The sequence below is a fragment of the Erythranthe guttata genome, chromosome 1, assembly GCF_056151865.1.
Source record: "Erythranthe guttata isolate IM_541 chromosome 1, IM_541, whole genome shotgun sequence".
Classification (NCBI taxonomy): Eukaryota; Viridiplantae; Streptophyta; class Magnoliopsida; order Lamiales; family Phrymaceae; genus Erythranthe; species Erythranthe guttata.
Genome location: NC_142533.1, coordinates 1,666,388 through 1,692,289, shown reverse-complemented (window position 1 = coordinate 1,692,289; position 25,902 = coordinate 1,666,388). Strand labels below are relative to the sequence as shown.

The 25,902-nt window shown below is 34.7% G+C and overlaps 3 protein-coding genes and 1 pseudogene across 4 annotated transcripts; 2 read left to right on the top strand and 2 right to left on the bottom strand.

Annotated features, from left to right (window-relative positions):
• Positions 1-1,187: 1,187 nt before the first annotated feature.
• LOC105975160 (viridiflorene synthase) lies at positions 1,188-9,536 on the top strand. Its single transcript, XM_088815817.1, has 9 exons — positions 1,188-1,303; positions 1,379-1,532; positions 2,151-2,424; positions 2,517-2,895; positions 3,169-3,387; positions 3,460-3,598; positions 3,699-3,947; positions 4,368-4,597; positions 9,372-9,536. Exons 1-9 carry the CDS (start codon positions 1,203-1,205, stop codon positions 9,433-9,435), a joined length of 1,809 nt encoding a protein of 602 aa, XP_088671943.1. The 5' UTR covers positions 1,188-1,202; the 3' UTR covers positions 9,436-9,536.
• A 52-nt stretch (positions 9,537-9,588) lies between these two features.
• On the bottom strand, positions 9,589-12,509 carry LOC105975392 (premnaspirodiene oxygenase). The gene is made up of 2 exons (XM_013000591.2): positions 11,498-12,509; positions 9,589-10,704 (listed from the first exon to the last, which is right to left on the bottom strand). Exons 1-2 carry the CDS (start codon positions 12,434-12,436, stop codon positions 10,078-10,080), a joined length of 1,566 nt encoding a protein of 521 aa, XP_012856045.2. The 5' UTR covers positions 12,437-12,509; the 3' UTR covers positions 9,589-10,077.
• An 8,372-nt stretch (positions 12,510-20,881) lies between these two features.
• Positions 20,882-23,906, top strand: LOC105975159 (viridiflorene synthase-like; annotated as a pseudogene). Its single transcript, XR_016031983.1, has 8 exons — positions 20,882-20,982; positions 21,092-21,245; positions 21,442-21,715; positions 21,815-22,196; positions 22,369-22,591; positions 22,676-22,814; positions 22,904-23,152; positions 23,485-23,906. The product of XR_016031983.1 is annotated as a viridiflorene synthase-like (transcript).
• Positions 23,907-23,919: 13 nt separating this feature from the next.
• On the bottom strand, positions 23,920-25,754 carry LOC105975378 (protein POLAR LOCALIZATION DURING ASYMMETRIC DIVISION AND REDISTRIBUTION). The gene is made up of 3 exons (XM_013000574.2): positions 25,241-25,754; positions 24,708-25,129; positions 23,920-24,590 (listed from the first exon to the last, which is right to left on the bottom strand). The coding sequence occupies exons 1-3, from the start codon at positions 25,515-25,517 to the stop codon at positions 24,204-24,206; spliced, it is 1,086 nt and encodes a 361-aa protein (XP_012856028.1). The 5' UTR covers positions 25,518-25,754; the 3' UTR covers positions 23,920-24,203.
• Between the last annotated feature and the right edge of the window lie 148 nt (positions 25,755-25,902).

Below are 25,902 nucleotides of genomic sequence, written 5' to 3'. Positions count from 1 at the left end.
CTCTATAATTGCGGTATCAAATTTAGTGGAATTTTTTAGATTATATGAATACTCTCATTTTTGTACCCATTTTATCCCACTAGAACTCAGGGCCGTTCCTGAGATTTTGGGGGCCCTAGGCGAGTTTTGAAGATGGTTGAAAAATAGGGCCCTTCTACAATCTACATTAAAACTCATTTTTTCTAAAAGGATGATAAACTCTATGTTAACTCGTTTTTGTAAGGTATATAGCCAGAAGCAAGGTTATAAATTTTTGATATAGTGATGTTATAGTTTTCGGGGGTTCGGAGCCAGCGCCCCCGATTTTTTTTAAGAATAATTTTAATGAAGTAGCACTAAAAAAAGTGTAAATATATAAAAATAAATAGTTAATGCACCAGAAATTTATTAATTGGGGGCCCCATAATCAGAGAAATTATAGAAACAAGTAAACATCGTTGATCACTATATATTTATGAATTAGGGAACTCAATAATTATATATATAATATAATTTTTTTTAATAAATACTAATATATAAAGGGTACGTATAAAAAAATTTGGGGGCCCTATTTTTTTACAAAAATCCGGGGGGCCTAGGCGACCGCCTACTTCGCATCCCCTCAGAACCGGCCCTGCAGTAGAACTCTACATTACGAAGCAAGATGACTATAATATGTGATTCTTGGCTTGTATATATCAGATTGTAATGCATCATAAACTATTTTTTTTGCACAAAACAAGTACAAATTAGATAAAACATTCCACGGAATCTAGAAGATTATGTTGAATTTGACACTATAAAAGGTGGACGTGTAAAAAATTCATAGATGAGGGGTAGTTATAATTATCCAAGCATGAGGGGGTTTTCGTAATTTCACCATACCTCACGGTGGTATCTGTAATTTACCCTATATTAATTGAGGGTATTTTTTGTCTACACACGAACAATTTAATTTAATTTCTATTATTTTTTTTTTGGTTCAAATGACTCACACCTATATATATTCGTCTAACAATTAGGATCCGCACCTATGTAAGTCAAAAATAAGGGGTGTCTTAACAAGTTCCCCAAAAATTAAATCACCTAAACAAAACCGCATATGAAGGAAAGCGCGCGTGTAAATTGCCACCCTAAGTTAAACCCATACATATACTATATATACTAACATAACAAAAAAGAAAAGAAGAAAAAAAAGTAGAATTATCAAGGAGAGATCAATAATGGCAGCACTACTCTCTACTGTTTCATGGCGGCCGATATTTAGTCATTCGCGTTCCGTGACGACCATTCCCGCCGCTTTAACGCCTTTACGACGAAATAGGCATGATTTTTTATTCGTTCTTTCATTCTAATTAGACATCAACTTTCATCGGAGCATATAACAAAATCTTTGCAGGAATGTTCTTGCTATGGCCGCCGCCTCCAATGAAGAAGCAAATTACAACCTCGCCTCGAACCCTAAAAGCAGTGATATTGTACGCCCTGTTATCGCTAATTTCCCTCCTAGTTTGTGGGATGATCGTTTTACTTCATTTGACATGGATATCCAGGTCATTTCTCGTCATCAATCGATCACTTTTTATCTTTTTTTATTATATACTAGACAGATGTACGTGCATACGCATGTAGTTAATTATTATTATTATTATTATTATTATTATTATTATTATTATTATTATTATTATTATTATTATTATTATTATTATTATTATTATTATTATTATTATTATTATTATTATTATTATTATTAGTAGTAGTAGTAGTAGTAGTATTTTTTCCCCGTGCGATGCACAGTATATTATTTCAAAATTTAAATCTTACATATTAAGATTTATAATCCAAATATATAGATTAAGATTTAAAAAATCGTATTTCTATCTTTATCTCTTAAGATTTGAGATATATTGATGAAAAATTGGAGATTGATAATTGTTAAAAATTATAGTTAGAAATTAGTGGAGAAAAAATATTAAAATTAAATAATTACATAAATATCATTAGGATTTTTTTAGGATTGCCTAGCGTTTCTTTCTTTTATATATATAAGATTTTTTTTTTTTTTTTTGAAAAATTATATATATAAGATTATTATTATTATTACTACGATTACCTATAATAGAAATAAATCCGGGAATCCAATGTACTCTTATATTTCTCATGTTCTCCAGTTGTCAAGCATGTACGCTGAAGAGATTAAGGTGCTCAAGGAAGAAGCACGAAATATGCTAACCTCGGTCGACATCAAATTGTCTGAGAAACTGGTTTTAATCGACACAATCGAACGCCTCGGTTTATCTTATCACTTTGAAAATGAAATTCAAGAACAGCTCACATTAGCCTTCAATGGCCATCTCAAACTCGAGCTCGACGAAAACAATGATTTGTTCATCACCTCATTGCAGTTCAGATTGCTGAGGCAGCATGCCTTGGATGCACCTTCTTGTAAGTATATTTACCTACTGTTAGAACGTAACATTAATTTCTTTAATTATATGCATGCAATAATTTATTATGGCATATTCATATATATGCAGCAATTTTCAAAAGATTCACCGAAAATAAAAATGGTGAATTCAAGAAAGCCCTTTGTACTGAAATTGAGGGTGTGCTGAGTCTATATGAAGCAACATATTTAAGAAGACAAGGAGAGGAGATTTTGGACAAGGCTTTTTCTTTCTCTAAAGCTTATCTTGAGTCTGTTGCTCCTAATTTACCCGAATTGCCACTCAAGAAACAAGTATTGCATGCTCTTGATCAATCCCTCCACCGAGGCACTCCAAGAGTTGAATCCCGTCGTTTCATCTCATTGTACGAAGAAGTTGAATCCAAGAATGAATCATTGTTGAGGCTGGCTAAATTGGATTTCAATTTGCTACAAATGCTGCACAAAAATGAACTATCTGAACTCACCAGGTAACACACACACAGTAGAACCTCGATAAATTAATAACCTTGTTTAATTAATATGTTTTCTCGGTCCTAACTCGAAGGTAACGTGCTAAAAAATATTTCATTAAATTAATATTTCGCTAAATTAATAGACTTTGACTGATCCCGACTGTATTATTTATTGAAGTTTATATATATATATATATATATATATATATATATATATATATATATATATATATATATATATATATATATATATATATATATATGAACTTTGTTACTTGTTGTGTGCAGGTGGTGGAAGGAGATGGACCTTATTTCGAAGCTTTCGTATGCTAGAGATAGAGTTGTAGAGTGCTATTTTTGGGCTTTGGGGGTTTATCACGAGCCCCAATATTCTAGTGCTCGAGTCATGCTAGCTAAAACCATAGCTATCATATCTGTGATAGACGACACATACGATACATATGGAACAATCGAAGAACTAAAAGTTTTCACCGATGCCATACAAAAGTAATTAGTGTTTCTACTTTATTCATTAAGCAAAATTACTTATATACTAAACAAAGAAATGTGTGTTATCAGATGGGATATAAGGGAAATCGATCGACTCCCAGACTACATGAAGATATGCTATAGAGTTGTATTGGATCTTTACGAAGCCTTTGATGCAGAGTTATCTCCAAAAGGAAGATCATTTGCCGTTCATTATGCCAGGGAGGCGGTATATTTAATTCGATTTCGCTTTCATATACGAATCATATGGTTGATTCACTTTTTTTTTTTGTTATTGTTTATGTTCCGACATTTGATGTATAACCCAGATGAAGGAAATTGTGACGAGTTACTACGTTGAGGCTAAATGGTTCGTCGAAGGTGATCATTTGCCGTTATTTGACGAGTACATGAGTCAAGCCGAGATTACAGCCGGTGCCTACTTTCTGACAATAACAGCCTACCTTGGCATGGACAATGCAACAATTGAAGTATTCGATTGGCTTTTGGCTAAACCTAATATTCTCAAAACTTGTAACGTAGTTGTTCGTATCATTGACGATGTTGCCACATACGAGGTACATACGAGATATCATCAAGTTGATACATGATAAGAATGTAGGAGAAATCTACACTTTTGGTCCCCTCGAGTTTGCCTGGATTTTACATTTGGTCCCCTATATTCACAAAAAATTCAAATTTAGTCCATCATGCTTCAACGTATAATTTAGTACTTCTGGTCATTTCCGTCAATTTTATGTTACTACTAACGGAATCAAGCATGTGTCCGTCACTCTTTTAAGTGATGGACTAACGGAAAATCTACGAAATGACCAAAATTGAAGTGTTAGATTGTTGAAATATATGAGGGAAGGAGTATGTTTCTCATGAACGAACATGGGGGTCCAAATGTAAAATCAGTGTAAAACTAAGGGAGGTAACCTGTAATTTTCATATAATCTTATATTTGTAACCCATATTTTTTTGATTTATGTAAGGACGAGAAGAAGAGAGGGCAAGTGACGACGGGGATTGATTGCTACATGAAGGAGCACGGTGTATCGAAACAAGTGGCAATACAATGCTTGCAAGAAATTGTTGAGGTTAGATGGAAAGATTTGAATGAAGGGATCTTGGATAATTCCGTCTCGATGGAGATTCGCATGCGAGTTTTCAATTGGGCACGAGTTGCCGAAATAACGTATAAGCGTAAACAAGACGGATACACCTATCTATCAGCGTAACAAACTCTTCCGCAAGAGTTGGGCATTCTTTAATTTCTGTTTAGTCAAAGTTGTTTCTACTTTCATGTAGTTTGAGTTTCAATAGGTCTCTTATTTCTCGGCAGATTAGTTTTGATATTCTCTCCCATACGTTGTATATAATGGGATGTAATTGTACCTTAGTAATATATAAAAATCCATCTTCTCTATATGGTATAGAGCCCTTCAAGCTCTCACGAGCAAACAGATCCAATTTTTTTTCTTATTCTTCATCTTGCTTATAAACCCACCAATTCCATGGCAACTGATCCTCTCACCACTACCACCACACCCACCACCACTCAAATTATCCAATTCAACCCTGCATCTCAACTTCCAATCAAACTCACTGGCAGTCAAAATTTTACGACATGGAAAGCTCAGTTTGCCATGCTAATGCACGGCCATGACCTATATGGTCATCTAGATGGCACCAATCCAGCCCCATCTCGCACCATCACTCAAACCAATACCGAAGTAGCAAACCCTCAGTATAAGATCTGGTTTCGCCAAGATCAACTCATTCAAAATGCCTTGATGGCATCGGTCGATTCAACCATTGCCTCCACTGTTGCTGGAGCACCTTCTTCCCAGAAAGCATGGGACTCGCTGCACACTTTATTTGCAAATAAATCGCAAACACGCATCTTCAGTCTTCGCCATCATCTCACTAAAATTTCTAGCGATTCAAAATCTATTGCCGAATACTTGAGAGAAATTAAATCTGTCGCTGATGAACTTGCAACCGCGGGTTCTCCGATCTCGACTGAGGAACTCATCGTCAAAATTTTAAGTGGACTCGGCCCTGAATATCGAGCGATTTCCGCAGCTATACGTGCTAGAGACACTCCAATCACCTTTGAAGAGCTATTTGACAAATTATTGGACCATGAACTCTTCATTACACATGAAGACATCAAAACATCATCGGCACAAATCACTGCTGCTGTAGCTCAGAAATATAATGCCCCTATGCACTACTCCCGAACCAATCGGCGTCCAAACAACAACCAACATTGGCGTCATCATCAAGAAAAAAACACCAATGTCGTGCCCTCAAATACACAGCAGCAATGGCGTTCATCCACTCCATTCACTCAAACTTCTCGTGTCAAGTGTCAACTATGTGATAAAATTGGTCATGTCGCACGTGTCTGCAGATCACGCTCTCATAACCACTTTGAAGCAAAAGCAAACTTTGTCTCTAGTGGTCAGAGTACTCAAAATCCATGGATCCTCGACAGCGGAGCTACTCACCATATCACGTCTGACTCTCAAGGTTTTCACCAATCGGAAGAATATCATGGCACTGAAAATATCTCGATGGGTGATGGTAATAAAATTCCAATTACACATACTGGTACAATTCATTTAAGTGCATCAAATTCTAATTTTCAGCTTCCCCACACCCTTTGTGCTCCTCAAATAAAACAAAACCTTATATCTATCTCACAGTTTTGTCAAGATAACCAAACATCTGTTGAACTTTTCCCTTTTGATTTTCATGTGAAGGATCTGAGTACGGGGGCGTTGCTAGTTCGAGGACGTAGCAGGAACGGTCTTTACGAGTGGCCCTGGGGAGTACAAATCACTCGTCCTCAAATAAATAATGTCACAAAAGCTCCTTCCAAATTCATGTGGCATAAAAGATTGGGACACCCCAATAGTCGAGTACTTCAAACCCTCGTAAACAAATTTTCCTTACCTGTTTCAGATTCTCAAAATTTTGATTTTTGCAATTCTTGTTCTTGTAATAAGAGTCATAGGCTCCCATTCTATCAAAATACATTGTCGAGCACAAAACCACTCCAAATTCTCTTCAGTGATTTATGGGGTCCTTCTCCAATTTTGTCCATTGATCGGAAATTATATTATGTTATTTTTGTCGATCAATTCACGAAATACATTTGGTTGTTTACGTTGAAAAATAAAAATGAAGTCCACAAAATTTTCTCTGAATTTCGTCCTTTGGTTGAAAACCATTTTAATACAAAAATTCTTTCTTTTTACACTGATGGAGGTGGTGAATTTCAAGCACTAAAACCTTATCTCAAGCAACATGGCATTGAACATCTAGTCTCACCTCCATACACTCCTCAGAGAGTAGCTTTAGCTGAACGTCGACATCGACATATAGTCGAAACCGCTAAAACTCTCATGCATCAAGCCTCCTTACCTCTCAAATTTTGGACATTTGCTTGTCAATTTGCAGCCTTTCTCATTAACCGGCTCCCGACTCCAAATCTCGATAATCAATCTCCATATCAAAAATTATTTGGACAGCCACCAAACTATACCTCTATTAAAACCTTTGGGTGTCTCTGTTATCCATGGCTTAAACCATACATGTCCAATAAATTAGAACCCAAATCTAAACCATGTGTCTATCTCGGTTTCTCTCAAACACACCACAGTCACCAGTGTTTTGAACCCACGTCCGCTAAAATCTTCCTCTCACGTGATGTGTTATTCTTTGAAACTCAATTTCCTTTTGCAAACACATTCTCTCATTTGCACAATCAGCCCCTTTCAAACTTAGAATGGGACATGGTCTCAATCAAAAAGCCAAACACCTCCAACCAACTCTCAAAAATCTCAGAATCAAATGATATTCCTCCACCCATTCCCCTTCAAAATGTGATACAGTCTACTTCTCCAGGGCAAACTCGACAAGAACGCTCTTCAGCTCCTCAACCGGTGGCTCCGCCCGTACCAGGTATAACACACTCTCAATTACCTCTCTCTTCTCAAACACTTACAGCACCACCCACGCAAGTTCAACCAAATACCCAAATACCCTCGTCTTCATCCTACGATCCAACTAACAGTAATATACTAACCATCTCCCAAACACGTGTGCCTCAACAAATACCTGCCGACCAAAACCAAAAAAATAATCCTTCTAAAACCTCAAACCGTGTCACCACTCGTTCCCGAAACAATGTCTTTAAACCAAAAAAAATTGCCGACTATGTTGCCCAATTATCTCCAAACCTTACACCCACCACAGTCAAACAAGCCATAAAATATCCCCACTGGAGAGATGCAATGAAACAAGAGTTTGATGCCTTATTGAAAAACCAGACTTGGGAATTAATTCCAAATGATCCCAATAGAAATATCATTAAGTGCAAATGGCTCTTTCGTATTAAAAGGAAACCAGATGGCAGTGTTGATCGTTATAAAGCGAGGCTCGTCGCCAAAGGTTTTACTCAACGACCCGGCATTGATTATCATTCAACATTCAGTCCAGTCGTTAAGCCGACTACAGTACGACTTGTTCTTGCTATTGCTGCCAAGAACAACTGGGCAATACATCAGTTGGACGTAAATAATGCTTTTCTTCAAGGTCACCTCGAAGAAGAAGTCTTTATGATGCAACCGCCGGGCTTTGAACATCCAGATTTACCGACGCATGTATGCCGCTTAAAACGAGCAATTTATGGCCTGAAACAGGCCCCAAGGGCATGGTACAACGAATTAAAGGCATTTATTCTGCAAATGGGGTTTCAAAAGTCTCAGTCCGATACATCGCTTTTCATCCTTCACAACATGGCTGTTACAGTCTATATATTGGTGTACGTGGATGATATCATAATCACGGGAAGCAACTCCACATTTATCCACAAGGTGATTTCTTCCCTTTCTCGACGTTTTTCACTTAAAGATCTTGGTCCTCTTCACCATTTTTTAGGTGTTGAAGTAACTCAGCAGGATGATGGTATAATCTTGTCGCAATCCCAATATATTATGGACGTCCTCCGAGACTCGAATATGGACGACAGCAAAGGTGTTCTTACTCCCATGAGTTCTTCTCAAGTTCTGGGCCTAAATGATGGTAGTGCAATAGCCAATACGAAGGAGTATCGACAAGTAATAGGAAAATTGCAATACCTTTCCTTCACTCGTCCGGATATTTCGTATTCAGTTAACAAGTTATCCCAATACATGCACTCGCCATCTCAAAATCATTGGAAAGCTGTTAAGAGGGTCCTTCGGTACCTGAAACAAACAGCTCACTACTGTCTGCGCATCAATCGTCATTGTGACAACAATCTGTATATGTATTCCGACGCGGATTGGGCCGGCGATCCAAATGATAGAACCTCGACAACAGGTTATCTCTTATACTTTGGTAACAATCCAATAAGCTGGTCTTCAAAGAAACAAAAAACGGTCGCTAGGTCCTCAACTGAAGCCGAATATAGAGCTGTTGCCAGTGCATTATCCGAAACAAATTGGGTTACCAACTTATTGCGCGAACTTCGAGTTCCTCTTCAGAAACCACCAACAATCTTCTGTGATAATATTGGTGCAACTTATCTCTGTCAAAACCCGGTCTTTCATAGCCGCATGAAGCATATTGCAATTGATTTTTACTTTGTTCGTGAGCAAGTGCAACGAAAACAGGTTGTGGTTACACATGTTCATAGTGCCGATCAGCTGGCAGACACTTTAACCAAAGCTCTTCCGAAAAGATCCTTTCATCATCACCTGAGCAAGTTAGGTTTTGTCAACACCACCTAACTTGAGGGGGCGTATCAGCGTAACAAACTCTTCCGCAAGAGTTGGGCATTCTTTAATTTCTGTTTAGTCAAAGTTGTTTCTACTTTCATGTAGTTTGAGTTTCAATAGGTCTCTTATTTCTCGGCAGATTAGTTTTGATATTCTCTCCCATACGTTGTATATAATGGGATGTAATTGTACCTTAGTAATATATAAAAATCCATCTTCTCTATACTATCCAGAGAAAGGGCTCAAGCCCCACGTCGTAGCTCTACTTCTTCAATCTTTCGAAATCTAGTACGGGAAAAAACACCGTTGCTTTCGCCAATAAAATATATAAACTCTTCTCTTTTTTTTTTTTGCATTTTTTTACGTTCAAATAAGTCAAAATGTGTTGTACGACGTGATACATGAATTATAGTACTTGACATAGTATGGATCAAGCACAAAATTAAGTTCAAGTACTCTTGTTTTAATTCAAAAGAAACTAAATAAAAGACAGAGAGAATGAGCCTGAACCATAAGTCCATAACTAAGACTACACAACACAACCAATAAAAAGAGAAGATGCACGAGAAATTGAAATAAAATTACATTTTTGTCCCAAAAGTTTGCATCGGTTTCACATTCGGTTCTCATTATTTACAAAAAACACATTTGGTCCCTCATGTTTCAACAATTTGAAAATTTTGGTCATTTCCGTCAATTTACCGTTAGTCTGTCAGTTAAGAGAATGATACATACATACTTAATTCCGTTAATACTAACGGAAAATTAACATCAATGACCAAAAATGTTAAATTATTGAAACACGAGGGACAAAATTTGATTTTTGTGAACATAGGGGACCAAATATGAAACGAGTTAAACTTCAGGGGCAAAAAGTATAATTTTCCAAAAGAAAACATCAATAAACAGACAAAATATAATTCCCCATCGTCTATAGGGAGAACCCACCATCATATATATACGGGGTGGCGACCAATTCCAGATTTTGTCTTCTAGCCGCCGTGATCGCCGGCCGCTCAGTCATATCCAAGTCGCCGGAGCTCATTCCGGCGGGCAATTTCCAGTCAAAACTATAAAGAAGGTGCGCTAACGGCAGCTCAACACTCGCTAAACCAAACGTCATCCCAGGGCACATTCTTCTTCCAGCACCAAACGGAATATACTCAAAGTCGTTCCCGGTGAAATCTCTCGGGTCATTTTCGAATCTCTCCGGTTCGAATCTTTCCGGGTCGGACCAAAGACCCGGGTCTCTCCCCATGGCCCACGCATTCACCAGCACTTTGGCTCCGATTGGGATGACATACCCTTCGATTTCGGTGTCCGCGCGTGAAACGCGTGGGATTAACGGGATCGGCGCGTGGAGCCGGAATCCTTCCTTGATCACTAACTTTAGGTATTTCAGCTTCTGAACATCGGATTCTCCGAAGTTTGGATTGTCTTTGAATGTTTCTCGTATTTCTGTCTGTAGTTTTGACATCACTCTAGGGTTTCGTATGAGCTCCGCCATTATCCAGTCGATTGTTGTCGACGATGTCTCTGTTCCTGCTGCAAATATGTCCTACACCCAAAAAAGAAAAAAAACAATATGATATTCATTCGGTTCAATTTCTTGACAATTTGAGTTTTTGCATTTCGTACTCCTATTTTATATAAAATTGCTAAACAACCACATATACTATTTTATATTAATAATAACTCCCTTATTATGATTTTTTCGGGAAAATACAGTTTTGGTCCCTCAAATTTGCACCGATTTCACATTTGCCTCATAATGTTCACAAAAAACACATTTGGGCCCTCAAATTTCAAAAATTCAGCATGTTTAGTCATTTTTGTTAGTAACAGTAATATGACGAAAATGACCAAAAGTGTTCAATTATTAAAATATGATGGACCAAATATGTTTTTTGTAAACACGAGGGACCAAATGTGTAATTAGTGCAAATTTGAGGGTTAAAAACCATAATATTCCCCATTTTCAGCACAATCCCCTAAATAATGAGATTTAGGGGGATTTTGCTAAAAGTAATTGATCATAAGGGGGTATTCCCCAATAAAATAACATGAAAAAATACAGTGGCATAGACGGCGACGAATGCAGTAAACCTTTTTCTTGATAAATTTATAAGCAAAAAAAATATATCAATATTTTTTAGCAACCCCGTTAAACCTCACCATTGAGGAGTTTGTGTGAAAAAAATTGAATCATGAGGGGTCTTTTTACAAATAAAATAACTTGAGGGGTTTTTTAACAATTAAAAAAACAATATAAGGGTGGAAAATGAAATAAACCCTTTTGGTGACGAATTCACAAGCAAAATTGTAATTGAAGTGTATAACAAACAACTTACATAAATGACAGCTTTGATGTTATCATCACTGATCGGAAATTCAAGCTCGCCACTTTCCTTAACTCTCAACAAAACATCAACCAAATCCTCATTCCCAAACTCACCATTACCCCGCCTCTCGGAATTCTCCTCGTCGGCAAAAACTATCTTTTCGAGGTTCCGTCTATGCTCGTCGATGACGTCATCAAGAATCAGATCGAGTTTCAGCCTCATCTTCATCAGCCTCATCCTATTACAGCTCAGCGCCTTTAGCATCTTCGACGAAGGATAAAGATCCGACACGTCGAATCCGCTAACCAAAGTTATCCCTTCCTTAAACATTCCGATCAGCTGGTCCTTATCCTTGCACACTTTCCCAAACGCCGCTCTGCATGTAATCGAACTCGTCATCCCGAAAATCTTCTCCGTCAAATCGACAGTAGTATCAGAAGAAGATGATGAAATCTTGATTGATTCGATTAACTGGGAAACTTCGTCGTTCCGTATCGAGCTAAACGATTTGACGTTCTTGGCGCTGAGGAGTTCGAGGATGCAGATTTTCCGCATCTGCCGCCAGTAGTCGCCGTACTGGCTGAAGGAGATGTTGGAGGAGTTGTACCAGAGGATTTCGCCTGCTATCGTCACCGGCCTGTCGGCAAAGGTAGGGTCGTGTGCCTTGAGTACCTGCTTGGCTAGGGCAGGTGACGAGACGACTATCGCGGTGACTTCTCCGAGCATGACATGCATGAGTGGTCCGTGTTTCTCGGAGAGTTTTTGGAAAGAGCGGTGCGGGAGTTTGCCTATGTGGTGGAGATGGCCGATTAGGGGTAGTTTCCAGGGGCTTGGTGGTAATTTTGCAGTTCTGTTTTTGGATTTTCGATATCCTTTGTAGACGAAGAAGAAGATGAAGGATAGAAGAAGGATTGCATTTGTGAAGGTGAAAGGAAATTGAATTTCCATTTTCTTTTTTTCTTGAGGCAAAGAGCAGAGTTTTGTAACTTTGAGTAGTGATAGTGTATTTTAATTTCACCTTATAAATTTTTTTGTGGTTTTATAGAAAAGTAAATACCAAAGAGTGGCCCCGACGTAATTTTTATTACTTTCTTGTTTCACTTAATTAAAAAAAAAATTAAATTATAGTCACCTCCCTGAGCTATAGTCAAATTATAAAAAAAAAAATCCCTTATTTTTAGACAATCTTCAGATTATGTGGAATATTTGTTAGTAGGTACTCGTTTTACAACTTTTCAACTCCAAATTTAGACACAAGATCACTATAAGATGCGCGTCTATTGGCTTGTAAATATCATTTTTTGGTGAATTTATAACTGTTTTTTCGCATGAAGAAGGTACAAAGTAGAGAATATTTCACATAATCTAGAAGCTGTTAAATTTGAACCATAAGGGTGGACGTGTAAGACGATTCATAGTTGAGGGGAGTGATTGTAACTACCAAAAAATAAGAGGTTTTTCGTAAGTTGACCTTACCTGAGGAAGTTGACCGTAATTTTCCAAAAAAAGGGTAAATTACAGTCACCTCTGAGGTATGATCAATTTACGAAAAAATCCCTTTTGTTTGGATAATTACATCTACCCCTCAGCTGTGATTTTTCTTACACCTCCACCCTTATGGTGTCAAATTCAACATAATCATCTAGATTTCGTGGAATGTGCTCTAGTTTGTATTCGTTTTGTGTAAAAATACAGTTTCTGATGCACCACAATTTGATATATACAAGCCAAAAAACACATAATATGATCATCTTGCTTCAAAATGTGGAGTTCGAATGGGATAAAATAAAATGGGTACAAAAGTGATAATATTCCATATAATCTCAGAAGATTTCACTAAATTTGAATCTGCAAGGGTAGATGTGTAAGAAGATTTATAGTTAATGGACGGTTGTAATTATCTAAATAGAAGTAGAGTTTTCGTAATTTGACCATACATCATTATAATTTTAAAAAAAAAAAAGTAGTAATACTCTTGACCATAAAAAAAATTCCACTTTCACAATTGTTCAAAGAAGCACTTGATGTGGATAAGGCACAATTATTACAAATGTTACCCTTTTAATTATTTTCTTTAAAATTCATGATCCAAAGAAAACCTCGAATTTTTTATTTGATTTTAAAAGTAAATAAATTGGTGTTTTTTCTTGCTGCGGTACATATTTAATTCATAAGTAGACAAAAAATGTGATGTAACTCGGTGCCAATAGTTGGTACACTAGTGAGGTGAGCATAATAGTTATTGGAGGTGACTTTTCCTCTATATTCCATTTTTTTCTCTTCAAATAAGAAGTTTCCATTAATAAATTAAACTTTGAATATTCAATAGTGAATTTTCAAAGTTTGACTTGACTGCACTCTTGGATATGTTCTGGAAAGTAAACACCCTGGAAAATAAGAACCACGTGACGGGGCCTTGTTTGCTTATCTATATCTGATTAATTTGGATTAAATTAGATTTTACTAATCTCGTATCGATTAAATAATAACGGTGTTTTTCTAGAAGAAAATAATTACATAATTAATAAAATATTTGATTCTTTAGATTAAATCTTGTTTTAATTTAATCAAATTCTGATAGTTGTGTAACCTCGATAAAATAATTAAAATATAAGTTTTAGGACGAAATAAAATTTTAATTAAAGCCTTTTTTTTAGTAACCCCATTACAAAATTAATCATAAACTAATAGGAATTACTAATTTAATGAAATAATGTTATTTAATTGTGGACTTCAAATTTTGTGTAGAGAATTTACTGTTAATCGAACGTATTATTACTAAAAAATATCGTATATGGGCTAAAAAGGAGAATGGACTCAAATTAAACTTGTAAGAACTGAAAAGGCCCATTATAAAAGTAAGGGTAAATTACAAATACCACCCTGAGGTATGGTCAAATTACAAAAACTCCCCTCTTGTTTGGATAATTACATCTACCCCCTCAACTACGATTTTTTCTTAGACCTCCACCTTTATGGTGCCACATTCAACATAGTCATCAAGATTTCGTGAAATGTGCTCTAGTTTGTACTCTTTTTGTGTAAAAAATACAGTTTCCGATGCACCACAAACTGATATATACAAGCTAAAAATCACATATTATGATCATCTTGCTTCATAATGTAGAGTTTGAATGGGATAAAATGGGTACGAAAGTGATAATATTCCGTATAAACTCGAAGATTCCACTAAATTTGATGAGTTGAGGGGGGTGGTTGTAATTATCCAAACAAGAGGGGTGTTTTTGTAATTTGACCATACTTCAGGGGGTGTTTGTAATTTACCCATTATTTATTTATTTTAATACATAAAATTTATATAAATAAATAAAAGGGTTAAATACAAAAATACCCCTGTACTATGGAGTTTGTATCATATACCCCCCTATACTACAACAAAATACAAAAAACCCCCTCACATTACATTTTTTCCAAAATATGACGAAAATACCCCCGTTCAGCCTATAAATATATTTGTTTGAGCCATTTTCTACTATATTTATTAACATTTTCGGTCAATTTTAATTGGAAATTTTTGATATTTTTTTTTCTCCAAAACATTTAATTACTAAGAGTTTTTTTTTTTTTTTTTAATTTTCTGAATAAAACCTTTCATTTTTGTCATTTTGAATTTCTTCTTTTTTTTGTTAAATCTTACGGTAGTTCAAATTCTCAACAATCATAGGATTGTAAAGATGTTTGTAATCTTAGGATGTTTGAACTACTAGAAGACATTTAAGAAAAAAAAAATGAAGAAACTCAAAATGACATAAATAAAAGTTTTTATTCAGAAAATTAAAAAAATATAAGCAATTGGATGTTTTGGAGAAAAAAAATATAAATACCAAAATTTCCCACGTAAAATTGACTGAAAATGGTAAAACATATAGTGGAAAATGGCTCAAACAAACCAATATATATATATATATATATATATGTGTGTGTGTGTGTGTGTGTGTGTGTGTGTGTGTGTGTGTGTGTGTGTGTGTGTGTGTGTGTGTGTGTGTGTGTGTGTGACTTGACTGCACTCTTGGATACGTTCTGGAAAGTAAACACCCTGGAAAATAAGAACCACGTGACGTGGCCTTGTTTGCTTATCTATATCTGATTAATTTGGATTAAATTAAATTTCACTAATCTCGTATTGATTAAGTAATAACAGTGTTTTTTCTAGGAGAAAATAATTACATAGTTATTAAAATGTTTGATTCTTTAGATTAAATCTTGTTTTAAATTATCAAATTCTGGTAGTTGTTTAACCTCGATAAAATAATTAAAATATAATTTTTAGGATGAAAAAAATATTAAAAAACAAAAATTTTAGTAACCCCATTACAATAGGACTTTGCTAAATAGCCAGAATCTGGCTGGCCAAAATAGCATTTATTTTACTTTTTTTGTTTTCTTTATATATTTAATACCATTTATGCCCTTAATTGTTTTGTTTCTAAAATTTCTTCCTAATTTCTCTCCCTATTTTCCCTCCTAAAAAATAGAACCACTCAATTGTACATTTTTTAGTTTTTACACGGTAATAATGAATACATTATATTACGAGTTTCAATAATAATAATAATAATAATAATAATAATAATAATAATAATAATAATAATATTAATCTTATATATAAAAGAAAGAAACGCTGAGAAAACTCTAATAATATTTCTATAATTATTTATTTTTAATATTTTTTTTCTACTAATTTCTAACTATATTTTTTAACAATTATCAAAATTAAAACTAAACGGTGAAGAATCCTACCTTAATGGTACTTCAGTAGTTATTTATTTTTAATTTTTTTTCTCTAATTTAGATTATAAATCTTAATATGTAAAATTTAAAAAAAAATGTTAAATATAATATTACATTATTAAATTTTACTATTTTAGTGTACTATATTTTCTTATTAAGTATTAAATTGATTATTTTTTACTTTTAAAATAAGATCCCGTGCATCGCACGGGGGAAAAATGCTAGTAATAATAATAACAACAACAAAAAAAGGACGAATTATTATTATTATTATTATTATTATTATTATTATTATTATTATTATTTATTATTATTATTATTATTATTATTATTATTTATTATTATTATTATTATTATTATTATAATAATTATTATTATTATTATTAATTATTATTATTATTATATAAGTGAGTTGGAAAATTAAAAAAATAAAAAATTCCATCGAACAATCAACAATTCAAAACTAATATAGATTGAATACATTAACTATAAACTTATCTAACAAACTTATGAATACTTTTTGTAACGCATGCACAAATTCTATAATATTTTACTAATCCACTTCTATTAGTATTGAATATTGATTATTTATCAAACTGAGATTTTAGAACTATATATGTAGTTTTAAGTGTAGGTTAAGTATATTTTTAAAAATTCTAAGCATTTTATATATGCAAATTTATTAGTAGACATGTAATTTCACGATGAATCATAAAAAAATATTCCGTAGAAATTCAAAGATACAATATAGTACAATCATATCATATTAAAATACGATTGAGTAAAGTATATAAAGTTATATTATTATTATTATATACTTTTTTGTTTGCAGATTAATGTTATAAATTATTTATGTTATTATTAATTTGTAAATCATGATAAGGATAATATTCTACATTATTAGAATTGTCTACTATAGATATTTTTTTTAATAAAACTATATGAAATTTCTAATTTATGTTAGACATTAAGATTATCATTTAAGTTAGTATTCCAATTAATTAGAAAATAGACAATTTCTTAGAGAATTAATTTTAGAATAAACATTATAGGAATTTAATTCTATTAGAAGTATAATAAATCGGAAAAATTCATATGATCAATTTCTGAACTAATTTAAGTAATTATGTGTCTAATTGATAATTGAAGTAGTTAATTTCATGATTCTAATGCCAATTTTGAAATTAGGAATGAAATTAAGCATAATCCGATTTATTTAGCAAATTTGAAATTGAATTAAAGACTTTTGTTTTATATTTATTTTGTAATTTCTCTTTCTCTCTCCACCGTGTCAGTTATCACTTATCACTCCTTTCAGCTTCTTCACTCTCTCCACCTACACCCACCCACCCACCCACCCACTTCCTCTCTCTCCTCCACCTTCCTACCTGCTTTCTCTCTCTTTTAGTTTTCTCCATATTCTCCATTTTTTTTTTCATTACGGCGGCCCACCAGCAGATCCGCCTATTAACGCCTTTCGCCGCCGACATCTGGCCTCCACCGACCTCAACCGATAACACACAGACTGTTTTAGACTAAAACCTGGTTTACAACCGGTTTCTGGGCTCATGGGGTTTTACATGAAATTATAAGGTGCTGCCACATTAATATTCAAATATAAATAAAGAAAAATTAATGGAAGAAGACATCGAATCTGATAACCATAAACTAAAGAAGAAGATGAAATGAATTGACGTTATTTTATTGAAAGTTGTAATCTGACATTTAATGTTAATACATTGAAATATGGATTCATGGTAATCATATTACACAGAGAGAAACAAAAAAAAAAATTCAAAATTAAATTCAAATGTAAATATTATAACTCAAGGATAGATCAGTAATTGAACATAATATTTTTTTTGTAAAATTACAACACTGCCCTTTCTGGCCAGCCAGATTCTGGCCACGTAGCTTTATTGATTACAATATTAATCAAAACGAAAATAAATTAATAATTTAATGAAATAATATTATTTAATTGCGTACTTCAAATTTTGTGCAAGGATTTACTTACGAATCTTGTTAATCGAACGTATTATTACTAAAAAGGTATCGTATATGGGCAAAAAAGTAGAATGGGCTCAAGATAAAACTGTAAGAACTGAAAAGGCATTATAAAATTAATGGAGCACAAAAACCGTACGACGTCGTTTTTGTGCCCTAATTTCCTCCCCAATTCCCGGACTGGATTTAAATTTCTAATTACTGTTTACAAATTTTTCTTCCCAGATGATTTAATGTTAAGTCATTGCATTTTCTTCCAAAATTTTTCTTGGGTTCCAAAAATTATTTATTTATTTATTTTAATACATAAAATTTATAAATAAATAAAATCATATTTTCATCTCCAACCGCAGCATTTACTTCATCTCCCTTCAGTTGCAGCAGCCTATAATTATTGGAAATAATAACATTTGTCTTAGAGCAACTCCAATGGTAAAATATCAAAATCGATCATCAAATATTAATTTGATACTCGTTTTATTATTTTGATACTTATTTGCTTCAACCGCAAGCATTAAATGAATCATCTAATTTTAAATATAAGCATAAATATATTTAATATTGACACGTGTCAATTTTTAATTGGTTTGTTGGGTAGTTAATGTTTTGATACCTCTTTTTCCAGGATGCATTTTTGTATTTCGGGAAGTTGAATATCAAAATAACTACCAATTTAATTCCCCTATTGGAGATGAAAATTTATGTTTTGGAGCATCAAAATAGAAGTTATTCCATTTAATTCCTCCACTGGAATTGCTCTTAGAAAAACATCCATAATCTGTATGAATATGGAGTATTCTTTGTTTTTTGTTTGTGGTCCTTAAATATTCCTTCAACTTTTGAATATTTTGGCATTAAAAATCTGTAAAAAAAGAATCATTAAAATAAATTTAATGAGTTTATTATGATAAACTAAAAAGTAATCAACTTAACATTCGTCAATCGAAACGAAGTCGAATTGAAGAATTTGGAGCTAATTTTTAAACGCATCGAGTTTATACAGATAACTTCATTTATGTAATACAATTCGAAATCTTTAAGCCCTCGATTTTAATTTTAAATCCACTTAAACAAAGTCACTTGAAATCCTAATTTCGTACAAATTATATCATCTCGTAACTTAACGGACAGCAAGAACATGGAATTAGTTGTGATGCCTAACATAACTAACTATTAAAGAATGCTAGTTATTGCGATACACGTCGTCTTGTCACGTCCATACTTAGTATGTTTTCATCCTATTGTCCGGAAAAAGATAGACGAGTTGAACTAACTAAGGAAATTTTGATAATAAAGAGTATACGGGGCCGGTATTAGTCATAATTTCCGACAGGGGCCGTGCATTCGACCAATATTCTGTTTATCATTAAATTCGCGCATAAAACACAATCGTATTAGTGGGGGTCGATGTTATTTTGAAATTAGAGGAATAAATTAAATTTTACCTAAATTATGATGGATATTTGGCCTGCTTCGTTTTATTTGTATACCATTTTAAAAAAAATCCATTATTTATACGTTAATTGCATATATGCATAAATGAAATATGTACTTATTTTCTTGTGTTTTATTGAAGTTTTCGTTTGGTATGTGCACTCGAAAAAAATGCAAATATATCATCGGTAGGTCAATATTTCTTTTAAAACGGAACTAAGTTTTTTGTATGAATATGGAATGATCGTTGTTTTTCGGTTTGCGGTCCTCACATTTTCCTTCAACTTTCGATTTTTTTGGCCTTAAAATTAATCATCGTGTAATAAAAGAATCTCGAGTGTTTTGTCCGACTCTATACCGTGTTGAAGTCTAATGGAATAATTTGGAGCCAAGAATTTTAAATGCTTTGAAGTTTTTTTAGATAATTAAATTCCTTAAATTGTAATTCGAAATCCTCTAAAATAAAATTATATATATATATATATATATATATATATATATATATATATATATATATATATATATATATATATATATCATCGGTGCCTAACAGAACCAAAAGCAAGAACCTGGAATCAACTGCGGTGCCTAACACAACCATTACACGATGTTTTGTCTCTTTAATACTTAGTATGTGTTTGAGGGGCGGTAGCCGAGTTTTGAAGGCGGCTAAAAAAGGGGGCCCTTCAACGATCTACGATAAAACTCATTTTTTTCTAAAAAGGTGATAAACTTTATGTTAACTCGTTTTTGTAAGGTATATAGCTAGTGGCATGGCTAGAAAATTGTGATATAGTGGGGTTACAGTTTTGGGGGTTCGGGGGCAGCGCCCCCGATTTTTTTTGGGGGGGCCCTAATTTTTTTTAAAAAAATTCCGGGGGCCGAAGGCCTTCAGATTCGGCCCTGTATATTTTCACCTAATAATGTCCAAATAAAAATAGACTGGATATATCAGTTCAACTAATTAAGGAAATTTTGAACAAGAGTGTACAATGTTAGTCATAATTCCCGACCGTGCATTCGGCAGATATTCGGTTTATCATTAAATTTGCACGTAAACAACAGATGGAATGATCGATCCGGTTTATAAATTGCCACCCTTAGTTATTATAAACCCCGAATCATATACACTTTGTTTAATTAAGTTAACATAAGCTTTCTTAATAAACAAACAAAAAAAAAGTCGAATAATCGAGAACAATGGCAGTGTTACTTTCTACTGTTTCGTGGCTTCCGATATTTAGTCATTCCCGTTCTCTGACGACTTTTCCCGCCACTTTAGCGCCTTTACGACGAAATAGGCATGTACTATCTTTCTTTAATCAGAACATATAACATTTTTTTTAAAGACAAAGAAACAACATCACATATTATATATATGTATATACATACATGTGTTTTTGCATGCAGGAATGTTCTTGCTATGGCCGCCGCCTCCAATGAAGAAGCAAATTACAACCTCGCCACGAACACTAAAAACAGTGATATTGTACGCCCTGTTATCGGTAATTTCCCTCCGAGTTTGTGGGACGATCGTTTTACTTCATTTAACGTGGATATCCAGGTAATTTCTCGTCATCGATATATCACTTTTTATACTTTTTTTATTATATACTAGACAGATGTACGTGCATCGCATGTAGTTAATTATTTTATAATTTTAATTTTATATATAAATGAAAGATATTTAATTAAATATTTTTAGAATATATTACAAATTCACTAAGATTACCATTATATATATTTCTCGTGTTCTGCAGCTACCAAACATGTACGCGGAAGAGATTAAGGTGTTGAAAGAAGAAGCAAGAAATATGCTGATTACACGCGACAGCAAATTGTCGGAGAAACTGATTTTGATCGACACAATCGAGCGCCTCGGTTTATCTTATCACTTTGAAAATGAAATTCAAGAACAGCTCACGTTAGCACTCAATGGCCATCTCAAACTCGAGCCCGAAGAAAACGATGATTTGTTTATCGTCGCATTGCAGTTCAGATTGCTGAGGCAGCACGCCTTGGATGCACCTTCTTGTAAGTGTACTAATTGTTATCTAATAAGGCCAATGGAGACGTTTCACGTAAATATAATTTAAGCCGAGTATTTTTTCAATTTGGGATCGATATATGCAGCTATTTTCAAAAGATTCACCGAAAATAATAACGGTGATCAATTCGAGAAAGCCCTTTCGACTGACATTGAGGGTGTGCTAAGCCTATATGAAGCATCATACGTAAGAAGGCAGGGAGAGGAGATTTTGGACAAAGCTTTTTCTTTCTCTAAACTAATCTTGAGTCTGTCGTCGTTGCTCGTAATTTACCCGAATCGCCCCTCAAGAAACAAGTTTGCATGCTCTCGATCAATCCCTCCACCGAGGCACTCCGAGAGTTGAATCTCGTCGCTTCATCTCATTGTACGAAGAGTTCGAATCCAAGAATGAATCATTGTTGAGGCTGGCCAAATTGGATTTCAATTTGCTACAAAGGCTGCACAAAAAGGAACTCTCTGAACTCACCAGATAACACACACACACACACACACACACACACACACACACACACACACACACACACACATATATATATATATATATATATATATATATATATATATATATATATATATATATATATATATATATATATATATATATATATATATATATGAACTTTGTTGCTTGTTGTGTACAGGTGGTGGAAGGAGATGGACCTTATTTCCAAGCTTTCCTATGCTAGAGATAGAGTAGTGGAGAGCTATTTTTGGACTTTGGCGGTTTATCATGAGCCCCGATATTCTAGTGCTCGAATCATGCTAGCTAAAACCATAGCTATCATATGTGTGATAGACGACACATACGATACATATGGAACAATCGAAGAACTAAAAGTTTTCACCGATGCCATACAAAAGTAATAATTAGTGTTTCTACTTTATTCATTAAGCAAAATTATACAAACTTCTTTTTTACTTTATACTTTCGTGTGATCGATCAGATGGGATGTAAGCGAAATCGATCGACTCCCAGACTACATGAAGATATGCTATAGAGTTGTATTGGATCTATACGAAGCCTTCGATGCAGAGTTATCTCCAAAAGGGAGATCATTTGCTGTTCATTATGCCAGGGAGGCGGTATATTTCGATTCACTTCATATAAATATTCACTTTTCGATGCAGAATTATATGGTTGATTCATTTCGATATAATGTTTTGGTCTCTAGATGAAGGAAATTGTGACGAGTTATTACATTGAGGCTAAATGGTTCGTCGAAGGAGATCATTTGCCGGTATTTGATGAGTACATGAGTCAAGCCGAGATTACAGCCGGCGTCTACTTTCTAACAACAATAGCCTACCTTGGCATGGACAATGCAACAATTGATGCATTCAATTGGCTTTTGGCTAAACCTAATATCCTCAAAACTTGTAACGTACTAGTTCGTATCATTGACGATATTGCCACGTATGAGGTATATATATACGAGAGATCATCAAGTTAATATATGATAAGAGTGTAGGGAAAATTACATTTTTGGTCCCTCGAGTTTACCTCGATTTCACATTTGGTCCCCCTTGTTCACAAAAATTTACTACTAATGGTAAATTGACAGAAATGACCAAAAAGTATTGAATTGTTGAAATATGAGGAACGAGATATGTCTTTTTGTGAACATGGGGGTACCAAATGTGAAATCGGTGCGAAGCTGAAGGACGAAAACAATAATTTCTCATAAGAATGTATATATTGTCTTATATTCCGTCAGCCAATCTTATAACATAGTATTTTTTTGATTTATGTAAGGACGAGAAGAAGAGAGGGCAAGTAACGACCGGGATTGATTGCTACATGAAGGAGCACGGTGTATCGAAACAAGTGGCAATACAATGCTTGCACGAAAATATTGAGGTTGGATGGAAAGAGATGAATGAAGGGCTCTTGGATAATTCTGTCTCGATGGAGATTCTTATGCGAGTTTTCAACTGGGCACGAGTTGCCGAAATAACTTATAAGCGTAAACAAGACGGATACACTTTTCCGGAGAAAGGGCTCAAGCCTCATATCGTAGCTCTACTGCGTCAATCTTTTGAAATCTAGTACGCGAAAAACACCGTACCGTTGCTTTTTCGTGCAATAAAATCAATGTACGATGTCGTTGCAATAAAAAAACATAAACTTCTTCTAATTAAAAAATAATTTATCAAATAAATTGGCGGAATTTAAGATTTGAATAATGTCTAAATTCAAAAGGCATCAAGAAGGTGCCTAACCACATTTTATTAACCGATATCTCATTTTCACCCCCTACAAACATCAATATTTCTAAACAAGTGCTTGAACTTTCTAAAAATTCAAATTTTGCTCCCCAACCTTTTTCCTCCTCTTCTTAGATATCACACATAAAACAACAATATTAATAACAACATTAATACTAATTGACCTTATAATAATGATGGCCTTACAACACACGCACAAGAATGAGAGTGCTACGACTAGTCAACCACAGTGTTGACCACAGATAATCACACGTCGAGTTCTCTACGAAAACCCTTACCAATCTCTCGAACTTCAAATCCAGGTCGTTCCGTACAGCGAAAAGCTTGTTTCTTCTGTTGGAACATTCCGGAGATGCTCGGAAGGTTCCGAGAAACGAGGCGGGCAGTTTCTCTCCACCAGCAAATCTCTCTTTCTCTCTCGTCAAGCTCTTGCATAGCATATTCTAAAGCCGATTCGAGCTCGATTATCCTTTCTTGCTGCCTTGCTTCCAAGAGTTCGTGCAATTTTCTCTCGAGTTCTCTCGGAGAAACCCCATAGTACCCATCGTTACCTAGCTCGTGAATAACATTGTTAGCTTCTTCAAAGCACACGTTGTCGCTAAATTCAGGACCACGTTCCTCCTCCACGTTGACCTGCAAATCGAGCTTCAAAGATTCAGAATGAAATACGTAATCATGCGGGCTTTTTTAGGCTCAGTTTTAATAATTGAACTTTTAATTGAAAGTAATGAAAAGACTCGTTAATTTTACCTCGGAAAATTGCTGTTCTGAGTAATTAGAAAATAATTCAGCATCCATTTGGTGTTGCAAGTGATCCAACTCGGCTTCGAATTCTGCTTCCATTTGATCCACTCTCGAGCTTTTCTCCCTTCTATATCGACGACTACCAAAACCAGTTTCAGGGTGAGCGATATTTTCCGAAGTAAAATGCTGATCGAAATCGTGTTTTTCAGGGCAGTGATTTTCTACTACAGCGGTGTTTGAGAATGACGAAGAAGAAATCCTGGATTTCGAGGGCGTGGAAAGTGGATTCTTCTCTTGATTCTGGAAGTCCTGAAGCAGTAATTCGATTCTTTTCCGCAACTCGGCCATCTTGTTAAGCTCGTTTCGAACAACGTAAATTACGCCGAATCCAACTCCCAGGTTGAAAGATGCCTCTTTCCCCGATTCCGCTGAACAACGTAATTATAGAAGGAAAAAAAATGTTGGATATACCTTCGAACCGAAATCAAAATTGAAATCGAAATCAAAATCGAAAAAGGGGAACAAAAAATTGAAATTACCTAAAACATCTTCAATGGATGAAGAAGACGCCTCGTGATTTGTCGAACCCCCTTTCACAATCTCATTTTTTCTCTGTAGACCTAATTTCGAATTTCCCCCAAATTTCTCCTTCTCTTCCCATTTGCTGCCGGGGAATCTGTTTCTCGAACTCCTCGACCGACGCCAGAAGATAAACCAGGGAGATATACAAGTGAAGCTCCGGCAGGTTTCTCCTCTTCTCCGCCGCCTCCCCGCCGCCGCAACAGAGGCGTCGCTGTAATACCCATCGCAGCTCATTTGGAAGCAATCTCAATTTCAAATCTGCCCACATAGTGTGCTCTTATATAGGAAGAAAAACTGATGATTGTGTGGAACAAATAATAAATTCACGGCAACATGCAAAAATTAAATGAAAAGGGCATTCAAAATTCGAAGCTTCGGATTTAAGTTTTCCCATTAAATGTGGGAAGAAAATCGGCAGAGTGTTTGGTGATCTGCAAAAATTCGATCACGGGCTGAGAGTGACAGCTGGGTGCGGAATTGAACAGAATCGAAGCCACCTCCGTCATTTCAAAAATCTTGAAATGGCGGGAAATATTTGAAAAATTGGACCACCCGTTTTCACGTTTTTCAAGAATTGGGTATTTATTGTGTGCCCTAATAATTGGATAGCCCTTAATTA

Bases quoted from the DNA above. Each gene is read 5' to 3' on its own strand.
- LOC105975160 (XM_088815817.1), top strand. From the start codon at position 1,203: ATGGCAGCACTACTCTCTACTGTTTCATGGCGGCCGATATTTAGTCAT. The intron at 2,896-3,168 runs GTAACACACACA...TGTTGTGTGCAG, and splicing joins GAACTATCTGAACTCACCAG to GTGGTGGAAGGAGATGGACC. The intron at 4,598-9,371 runs CTATCTATCAGC...ATCTTCTCTATA, and splicing joins CGTAAACAAGACGGATACAC to CTATCCAGAGAAAGGGCTCA.
- LOC105975392 (XM_013000591.2), bottom strand. From the start codon at position 12,436: ATGGAAATTCAATTTCCTTTCACCTTCACAAATGCAATCCTTCTTCTA. The intron at 10,705-11,497 runs GTAAGTTGTTTG...TTTTGGGTGTAG, and splicing joins ACATCAAAGCTGTCATTTAT to GACATATTTGCAGCAGGAAC.
- LOC105975378 (XM_013000574.2), bottom strand. From the start codon at position 25,517: ATGAGCTGCGATGGGTATTACAGCGACGCCTCTGTTGCGGCGGCGGGG. The intron at 25,130-25,240 runs GTAATTTCAATT...TACGTTGTTCAG, and splicing joins ATCCATTGAAGATGTTTTAG to CGGAATCGGGGAAAGAGGCA. The intron at 24,591-24,707 runs GTAAAATTAACG...CTCGATTTGCAG, and splicing joins CAGAACAGCAATTTTCCGAG to GTCAACGTGGAGGAGGAACG.